The 10,011-nt window shown below is 37.9% G+C and overlaps 2 protein-coding genes across 7 annotated transcripts; one reads left to right on the plus strand and one right to left on the minus strand.

Moving 5' to 3' along the window:
• Window positions 1–1,519: 1,519 nt before the first annotated feature.
• LOC131145581 (uncharacterized) lies at window positions 1,520–2,802 on the plus strand. Its single transcript, XM_058094751.1, has 3 exons — window positions 1,520–2,076; window positions 2,190–2,347; window positions 2,480–2,802. The coding sequence occupies exons 1-3, from the start codon at window positions 1,761–1,763 to the stop codon at window positions 2,603–2,605; spliced, it is 600 nt and encodes a 199-aa protein (XP_057950734.1). The 5' UTR covers window positions 1,520–1,760; the 3' UTR covers window positions 2,606–2,802.
• A 569-nt stretch (window positions 2,803–3,371) lies between these two features.
• Window positions 3,372–9,040, minus strand: LOC131145578 (pentatricopeptide repeat-containing protein At5g66520-like). Of its 6 annotated transcripts, none has more exons than XM_058094744.1 (5): window positions 5,651–8,998; window positions 5,273–5,558; window positions 4,391–4,602; window positions 4,232–4,309; window positions 3,372–3,940 (listed from the first exon to the last, which is right to left on the minus strand). In XM_058094744.1, the coding sequence occupies exon 1, from the start codon at window positions 8,957–8,959 to the stop codon at window positions 6,986–6,988; it is 1,974 nt and encodes a 657-aa protein (XP_057950727.1). In that variant the 5' UTR covers window positions 8,960–8,998; the 3' UTR covers window positions 3,372–3,940; window positions 4,232–4,309; window positions 4,391–4,602; window positions 5,273–5,558; window positions 5,651–6,985. The 6 variants fall into 6 exon arrangements, with proteins under 6 accessions (XP_057950727.1, XP_057950726.1, XP_057950725.1 ...); XM_058094743.1 differs by having other exon boundaries at window positions 4,117–4,309; XM_058094742.1 differs by lacking the exon at window positions 3,372–3,940 and having other exon boundaries at window positions 3,949–4,309; window positions 4,391–5,558; window positions 5,651–6,230; window positions 6,402–9,040.
• Between the last annotated feature and the right edge of the window lie 971 nt (window positions 9,041–10,011).

Here is a 10,011-nt window from a genome sequence, read left to right on the forward strand (position 1 = left end):
AATTAAGTTGGGCCAATCAATTGACATAAATATAACAATGTAATTAAATTACTATTTTATAAAATTTAAAATTATGAAAAATAAATAAATAACACAAATAATATTGAAAAAAAATACTTAAATAATTATACTGTTACAAAATGTTTGCTATATACATTTCATTAAAATTAAATGGCTAAATACATCTTTAACAAATAAAAATAATAGTTTAAAAAATTGATTTGGATCTAGTTGGTCGATTTGTGGTTTACATTCCGTAATTAATTGAATACCATATTTAATAATATAACTACTTGAATAAAATTAAGAAAAGTCAAATGAATTGTCTCAAATAATAGTCAACCAATTAATATAAATTTAAATTTTCTTTATCCATTTAACATTCATATTTTTCATATAAAATAACTAACATCCTATTTTATAATTTTATTTTTTAAAGAATGAACTTTGAAATTTTACTTTATCTTTTTTTAACACAATGTTTGATGAATTATTTGAATTTTAAATTATTAAATTATATTTTATTTATTTAGTCATCGTTTTTAATGAAAATTACATCAAATAAACAATTTGTAGTATTATAATTAATAGGTATTTTTATGATTTATTAATAATTTTTTATTATATATATATTTTTTAAAATTTACAATAAATTATATATATATATATATATATATATTTGCTATGATGTTAATTGATTGATGTAAAACGGTTGGGTCGATAGGTCAATTAATTTTAAAATTAATTAGATATTTACGTCGCTTAATTAGTTTTCAAAAATATTAAGTTGACTAACAGAGGAGTTTCATTAATGAAAATTAATTAAAAGGGTAAAGAGCAACCGCCAGCTGCCGAACGCATGAAGGTGAAAAATGTGAAACGGCTGCCACTGCCACCCTATCGCACTCGCTCACAGAGCTGCCAGCGGTGGGCCCCACACTTTAACAGTTGCCCTGCCTTTGCTTCCCACGCAATTTCACGCCTTCGCTTTGGTAAGCAATAAGAAACGTCTCTCTCTCTCTCTCTCTCTCTCTCTCCTGTCTGTGTGGGTGGTAAGGTGCAGGTGCACGCTCTTATGATACGCGTGCATTTCTAACCGCTTGATGTCGGTCGTATAACAAAAAATCACTGGCCATCAGTCACCCTCCCTTCCCTGGCGTGGCTTCGAAGACACGTCATGGTAATTGTTGTTACCAACAGTTGTTACTCTGAACGCGCCACGTCGTACCCATGACAGCTGGCGAATCATGATTGACTGCGTGGGGAACACCTCACGCATCCCCCTCTGTGAAAAAGTTTGCCAGCGTGGAGATAGCAAGTAAAAACAGTGAGTCGAGCATCCAAGCTGGGCGACCCGTCACTCCAGCTGATCAATCATAGCTCAGGGAATAATGAGGGGTGGGCCAGGCAGAGAACCTCGAATGGCCAATCTGTTGACCAAACAGCCCTCAAGTGACGTGTCAAGCCATGATTAGTCAACTCCAATTATACATCGAAATAAATCTTTCACCGCTTTGGATTCTATATGAATTCTGTGATCCATAAACAAAGCATATCGGTTAAGACTCGAGAATGTGAAAAAGCAGGGGAGGTGAGGGTTGGAGGAAGGAACTTATAAAAGCTGCTGCACATAGTGTAGGAGGACGCTAAAACCCCTTTGGGCATGGTCGGTGGGTGCCTATAAAGAGCCTGGTGCGACTTCTTCACCTTCCTTCTTTCTTCTTCCTTCTTCCTAGAGAGAGAGAGAGAGAGAGAGAGAGATGGGGAATTGCCAAGCCATTGATACAGCAACCTTGGTGATACAGCACCCATGTGGGAAAGAAGAGAAGTTGTACTGGGCAGTGAAAGCCAGTGAGATAATGAAGATGAATCCAGGTCACTATGTCGCTCTGCTCATCACCACCTCTCTTTGTCCTCCTCCGCAGCCCGCCGGCGGCGATTGCAATAAGAGCGGGAACATTAATAATAGCAGTAGCAGCAACACCAATAATTTGGTTCGCGTCACCCGGGTCAAGATTCTCCGGCCGACTGACACTCTTGTTCTTGGCCAAGTTTACAGGCTCATCACGGCTCAAGGTTGGTCGGTCACCTGTTGTTCTTTGGGCTTTCAACGGTGGGGGAGATTGGGTTTGAAGTTGTTTGCTTTTGTTTTGTGTTTTTTGGTTTTGATAATGTTTTGGTTCTTCCAGAGGTGATGAAAGGGTTGTGGGCGAAGAAGCAAGCAAAGATGAAGAAGAACCAACAAGAATCAGAATCGGCAGTGAAGAGAGGGAGGGTGAAAGAGAAGGCAGGTCCGGGATTTGGGTCAGCTGCAAGGAGATCCGAGCCAGCAGAGAAAACCACTCAGGTGAATTCCATAAACCCAGAGAGAATTACAGTCCTGATTGCAGTGAAATCATAGGATTTATGGTTTTTAATTTAGAAATATGGTTTAACATTCATGGGAACTTGGCATATCATCTGATTTTCAACATCTCAGGTGATTAAACATGGAAGACATCGACCCAGGACATCATCATCATCGACATCAACAGCAAACTCGACCACTGTCAGGGGAAGAACGTGGCAACCCTCATTGCAGAGCATCTCAGAGGCTTCAAGTTGATTACGGAGTAGATCTAAAAAATCAAAGCAAATCAAATACGTACCAACAGCAGAGGCCAATAGCGAGTCTAGGTGAAATTCTCTTCATTTTAAGTTCAGATCCGGGTAGCTTTTAGAACCTGTATAGCATAGAGGGACACATCCACCATTGTTGTAAATAACTGCTGTTCTGTAATGGAATTAGAATTTTCTTAATAATTTCTTTTCTTTGTCATGGATGGGTGATTGCTTTAATTAGTTGTCTTGACTTTATGATAAGACAACTCCTTCAAATTTCAAACCAATGGTAAGCAAATCAAAGAAATAATCATTTTTGCAACAGTACCAAATTCCCAGTTAACCCCCAGACAAAATCACTGCAAATTGCATTTTGCATTTCAAACTAATGGAGAGATTATATCAAAGAAATCATCATTTTGGCACAGTACAAACTTCCCAGTTACTGCCCAGGCACAATCCACCCCTGTATAATTAGAATTGGTGGAATAATCCAACAGCCCAAAAAGATGAAATATTCTGTACTAGGTGAGGTGATTATGTCTTAAGGACTAACAGGAAGCCATCATACATGCATGTGACATGCAAGATATTTCAAGCACTTGGCCAGCTATGCACATCCCAAAAGCTAAAACAGTGTTGAGAGAAACTTGAAAGCACTTTAGTACGTAGACCAGGCGCACTTTTGCTTCTGTTATTTGGTTGATCAATTGTTTTCAAGCTAGAAACCCATAATTGATCCCACGAGGTAAAAATTTAAAACAGGAAAGGGAAAAATAGCACAGAATTATTTTTTTGGGGTTGGGGGAAGAGTCAAGAACCTATTATAGAGTATGTACAATAAGGAAGAGTCTAATCATTGCTGTTGGAACCCTATTGATTGTTGAAAAGAAATTAAATACAAATGTTGGCAGTAGCTGTTGGTAATAGTGGTGGTTGTTCACACACACCTTCACATGTTAATTATCAACCACAAAACCAAATTCATGAATGGGTCTTTGGTAGGTTCAATGGGTCTATGCTGAAAACAACCATGAAGAATCCATACTTGTTTAGCTGTAATGTCACCCTCACCGATCAAGTGGGGATCATTAAGTAAGCTAAAAGAAAACAATCATCTTGCAGCAAAATCTCAAGAATCAATAGTACCAGGGTGTGGTTTAGGTGGTAATGCGAACTGTGGGAGTGCCTCTCACGAGATCAGGTATTCAAACCCTCCCAGGCTTATTTCCGCTTCTGGATTCCTGAATTTACCATCTTTTTGGAGTTATGAGGTCAACTTCAAGGGGCGCAGCAGCGCAGGATAGTCACGTGGATCGTAAAACGGACGCATGGATACCTGGTGCGTAATCCAAAAAAAAAAAATCCATTTCAAGAAAATCTAATAATCTAAACAAGGCAATCCATTAAAGCTTCCATCCCACTTCGCCCGGTCTAGTTCACCCTATGACGGTGGTGGTCATGGCAGTTGCAGAAAAAAATAAAACAAAACGTTCACAATTTCAGAGAAATGACCATTTTACATTTGCAGAGGCTTAGATACTGATTCCTAGTACAAGCTGATCATGCCTGTTCAGTAGTTTGCTCACATGCTTTCAATATTGTGGGAGAAAACAAATAAATTCTCTACCCAGTTTGAATATTTGCGACATGCCAGAGGTTGATAAACAGGGCTGTGATGCGATATGCGATGCGATGCTGAACAAAGCTGAAAGGATAATAACAGCTTAATGAGGGGAAAGAACATGATCGTTCAACATCATAAAAGGCGAAGCAAGCTAGAGGTTACCTTACAAAAATACTGCAATTATCACTCCTGTACAGATTTGGACTTCCGGACAACCATCATATTGTTCACACTTTCAGTGCAGAGGAAGAGACAACATCTTTCCCGCTGCCCACGGAGCCATGAGTTTCTTCAATTTCTTTCAGTGTTCCGATCAAGGCAGCCTAAAGCTAGTAAAGCAAAAGATGGCTTTTTCCTTGCTTCTCCTTTGCAAACTGAAAATTGTATGCCTTTACTGAAACTTTGGAACAGGACAAGTGCAGCCAGCTCACCAAAGGAACACTTTGTGAGCATGAAAATTAGTGTAAACACAAAAGGTTTTTCGTGTGGGCCATCAAATAATGGGCAGTGTCTACCAAATCTGTATAGCATTATATAGATTTTGTCTGTACACCGAATATTTTCAATTATTTGACTTATGAAACAGGAAACAGCCGACTCAAGATGCAATTTCGACAGTAGAATCCCATTAATTTTGTTAAGCAGGGTACACAGTTTTAGATTATTTTTGTTTTTGCTACCTGATTAAGCGTGCTGTATCGTGTTTAATACATTTCTCACATGGTGGATTTCCAAAATGCATCTGCAGCTGGACATTTAAAAAAAAGGAAAAAATAAAACACATCTGTAGGGCATTCCCTGGTAAGAAAGAAAAATAAGAGGAAAAGACTACAAGAAGCTATCCCGCAGAAACAGGGAACATCACGAACAGAAAAGGGACTAGTCCCCCTCAACAAAATAGATAATACTCTATTTATCAGAGAGATTTCTATTACTGAGACTACTAATAAGCTTAGGAATGCAAGCAAATTTGCATCTGACGTGTAACAAGAAGATGAAGCCCCAGACCAGGCTAATTTGAGCAGACTGCAGCAAATGTCTTACCCTTCAAATGATGCTTCACCCAATTAAATTCTAAACACCAATCAGCAGCAACTCAATATATCAGCCAAAACAACTTAACCCCAAATATCTTTAGAATAGGGACCCTGGGGATGACTGCAGGGTACAAGATGAGTCGGTTGCTGCCTGTCCCCAGAGTGTTAGAAATGGTAAGCCAAGAAGTGAAAGCATGTTTAGGAATATATTGCTGAAACCAAAATAGCTTGTGCCAGTAATCTTTAATAGGCTTGTTCCTTAATTTCTCCCAATCATCATTGCACTGATACACCTGCAGAAGCATATCAGAAGATCTTATCAGAATTTTCTTAGGGCCAAACCATGCTGCATATTGCACCTTGAATGCTTGCCAAAAGATCAGACCTGGCATGGCAAGAACCATATATAATTCATTTGTAGTAGCTCATGATCAATGGACCTGAGAGTGCCAATTATCCCACAAAAAGAAAAGTCGTCAGCAAACTCCATAAGATGCTTATTGAAGGTCTGCTTCATTGCTCAATCCCATGCACAATTGACGAGGATACAGACTGTTAACAAACTTTTGTGCTTTAAGCCTTCAACTAGTAACAATCAAAGAAGCCCAAGGGGAGTCTACTGAACGTGGACCAGATACTACTTAAAATGCAAACTTCATTCCAAAGAAGCAACTTCCTTGTGCCAAAGCCATCTTCTGACCTAGGAACATGCAGTTGCTTCCAGCTAATTTTGAATCATGTCCACTACCCTCCTTTCCTTCCAAAAGAAAGCACAAAACTTATGCTCTAAGATCTTAGCTGCCTTGGTAGGAAAAATGAAAATATTACCTAGTAAATGATGGGTGCTAAACAAAACAGATTTGATTACCTGCAACCTTCCAGCAAAGGAAATGTGTTTTGCTGAACCACTAACCAATTCCACAACCAGCCTGAGATTTTATCAATGAGAAGCAGCCAAAAAGTTCCTGTAATAAGTGGAACATCAAGATATTTAAAGCAATTTACTCAATCTAATACATGTGCTCTGCCAAATAAGAGCACTATCTGCTTCTTTTTACCCCAGAACAAGATAATTCAGTTAAATATTGCTTAATTTCAAAGCAGACCAGTCATCTAATAAAATGCATAAAACATACCCTTGGATTGCTTGCAAAGATGAAGATCTACCTGTGAATACCATAACATCATCAACACAACACATATGTATAAAGCCCACTCTCTTGCATCTAGGGCCACACCTAAAAACATCATGCAAGGGTGTAGTATTAAGCATCTTGAACAGAACCTCAATAGCAGTAGCAGAAAGATGAGAAGACAAAGGATGCTCTTCCCTAATACCCCTTCCACCAGCAAAATAATCAACCAGAGGGCCATTAATAGCCACACAGAGTTTAGTATTGGTGATACATACTCTATTCAATTCAAGGAATTTTCTGGAACGCCAATGCCCAAATGATGTTGAGTATAATGTCCCAAAAAACTGAGACAAGAGCCTTCATGCTGTCACTCTTGATAGTATGAATTAATGGTTTCCAATTTGTCCGAGGGATATGAAATGTCACTTTTCTAAGTCCAAAAAATCTACTTCACTTCATGATTAGAGGAGACATTATCCATGTTATTCCTTTCGAAACATTTTTGCCATCAGTACACCTTGAAAATACTCTCTGAGGTGATTGTCTTCAGGACCTGCATTTATTAAACTTGAGATATGATGTGACTACCAATAATCATTGCAGGAACAGTTTCCTTCTTTGAAAGTGTGGAAGCGAGAACAATCTCTAACAACAATTTCTCTATTGTAAACTTGGGAAATGGCCTTCAAAGCTGAATGACAATCTTCGCATGTCCTTAGATTTTTCACTACCCGAATAAGAGACCCTGGCTGCGTACTCATCAGTGCAAAAGCAATAGCTAACTTTTCACTATGCCAAGAAACTGCTTGCTCCTTCTCTTCCTGACTTAATTCAAATGAGACTGGCATTGTATTAGCAATATAGCCTCCTAAGCTTGCCGTCTTCAGAAATTCAGTCAAGTTGTTCCTAATCTCTTCGATCTGCGGATGCAAGCAATCAGCAACACGAAACTCATGAACGACACCACTGATCTCAATCCAACTGCATCCAGGGCTTGATTCATTCGTTTTCTCACCCATTAGCTTCCTCACTTCATCAACCCTCTGCCACTGACCTAATGCAGCATATAAATTTGAAAGAAGCACCTCACCTCCACTGTGACTATGAGAGTCCAGTTGCCAAAGGTGTTGTATAATCTGTCTTCCAAGATCAGCATTGTGATGGACTCGACATGAACTAAGTAAAGCCCTCCATATAACAATGTCAGGTTCCATAGGCATGCTCTTGACAACTCGTAATGCCCCTTCAAAGTAGCCAGCACGAGCCAGTAAATCAATATAACACCCATAGTGCTCAATCTTTGGCACTATGCCCCACAAGCTTTCCATATTGTAGAAGATTGAAGAACCCTCCTCTACTAGACCTGAATGACTACATCCTTTTAAAACCCCTAAAACAGTAATGTCATTAGGCTTTACATCTTCAGCCAACATTTGTGAGAAAACTAGCAGAGCTTCCTTACCAAGACCATGAATTGCTAACCCCGATATCATGCTTGTAAAAGTGAGAACATCCTGTTTATAAATTCTATTAAAAACCCGCTTTGCACAGTCTATCCTCCCACATTTTGCGTACATATCAGTGAGAGCTGTAGAAATGTTTGTAGTCTTTGAAATTCTACTCTTGTCTATATAAACATGAATCCAGTTTCCTTGATCTAGGGCACCAAGATGGGCACAAGCAGAAAGAGCACAAACAAGAACAGCCTCATTAGCCTTCACCTTGTCATCACACAACATGTCATGGAAGTATTGAAGCGCTTCAACATACTTTCCAGCCCCAACAAAACCTGAAATCATAACCGCCCAAGATACGTCATTATGCTCTGGCATCCTATCAAAAATTCCACAGGCTCTACCCAATTCCCCATTTTTGGCATATCCACATAAAAGACTCGTCCATGTAAACACGTCTCGCTCAGGCATTTGATCAAACAATTTATGGGCATTCTCCAATTTTAAAAAAACGCAATACAGATTTATCAATGAATTGCTTACATGCAAATCATACTCAAACCCATTTCTCATCACCAACCCATGAAATATTTCTCCATGTATTACCGACGATCGATGCGAACATGAGGTGATCAGAAACGTGAAGGTGTATTTATCAGGGAAAACCTGCACTGGCCGGCCGAGGGCCAGCATTTGACTGAACAGACTGATTGATTCCTGGGAATTGGGAATCTTGGAGTAAGCCCGGATCATGAGATTCCATAGCAGAGTAGGCGGCGAAGGAGAAGGATAGCGATAAAACAAGATTCTTGCGCAGTTGAGGTTCTTGGCAGTGAGGTACGAACGTATAAGAGAGTAGGTTATGGAAGAGTCTCCATGCAACGCTTGGATGAGGACTTGGGCGTGGATTTGTTTGAGCTGAGATTGCGTTGGGCGCTGCTTTAGCAATTGAAGGAGAGTTTGTGGGTTGGGGTGGATGCCACGAGCTGGGGGAGTGGAGGGGCGTGTGGAGGAAGAACAAAGTAACAGAGAGGTCTTGAGTTCGAACTTCGAAGCGTTGGGGAAGATCAACGAGGCCTTCAGCTTTAGGGATTGAGGCCTCATGCAACTGGGACTTGCAGTATGGGCAGAGGAGACAGCCAATCATAGATTGATTGGAATTGAATTTAACAAGTGAATTGAATCAGCTTGTAAATATAATTATAAGTATTTATAAAATGTGAAGTGAATTTTTGTATAAATTTTTAAATATTTTATTTTTAAAAAAAATGAGAGTTACAGACACAGTTAACTGCATTTTAATTCGATTAAAATATGAAGAATTATGTTAAGATTATTAAACATCATCCATAACTCCTACAACTTATTAAATATATTTATCTAGTTTGCTAGAATATATAGATTTAGCTATATAATTATAATATTACTAATTTAAATTATTAATTTATATAATTTATAATCCTTACATTTTAATAAGTATATTTATAGTAAAATTTTAATTATATAATTTATTCTAAAATATTTTTAGTTATACTAATATATTGAATTATTATTAAATTATATCTATAGATATTAAAAAATAATAATTTTTAAATGTAAATTATATAATAAACACTATATAGTTAATTTATAAATAAACATTTTTATTAAAAGTAACTTACATATTTCAATAATATCTAAATATTTGAATTATACTATAGATTATTTAAATTTAGAACTCTTATAATTTAATAAAACATTAGTCTTAAATTTCAATTTTATAATTTATTGAAATATAATTTGTAAACTATTAAATTAATAATAATTTATTATTAAATTAAGAATTTGCTAAAATTAAGTTCTGTTAACTAAAACTAGAAGTTTATCACTGCATATAGAGATACTAATAAAAGTGTTAAGACCTTTAATTGCTTGTATCAATAACATTTTTTTTTTTTTTTTTTATTACATAGGAACTTCAGCCACCAACAAACCCTTTGGACCCCCTGGTGCGGCACCAAACCTACGGATCAGCGTCCTCCCCCTAGGTCTCGCTGATCAGGTAAAGTCCGGAATGCGGATACGACTTCCGTGCATTAGTTGGACGTTCGGCTAACCAGACCCTCGGGACACATCTCCATTACCATCCACGATCCCCACTGGCTCACAAAGAACTC

Source organism: Malania oleifera, chromosome 13 (assembly GCF_029873635.1).
Source record: "Malania oleifera isolate guangnan ecotype guangnan chromosome 13, ASM2987363v1, whole genome shotgun sequence".
Lineage (NCBI taxonomy): Eukaryota > Viridiplantae > Streptophyta > Magnoliopsida > Santalales > Ximeniaceae > Malania > Malania oleifera.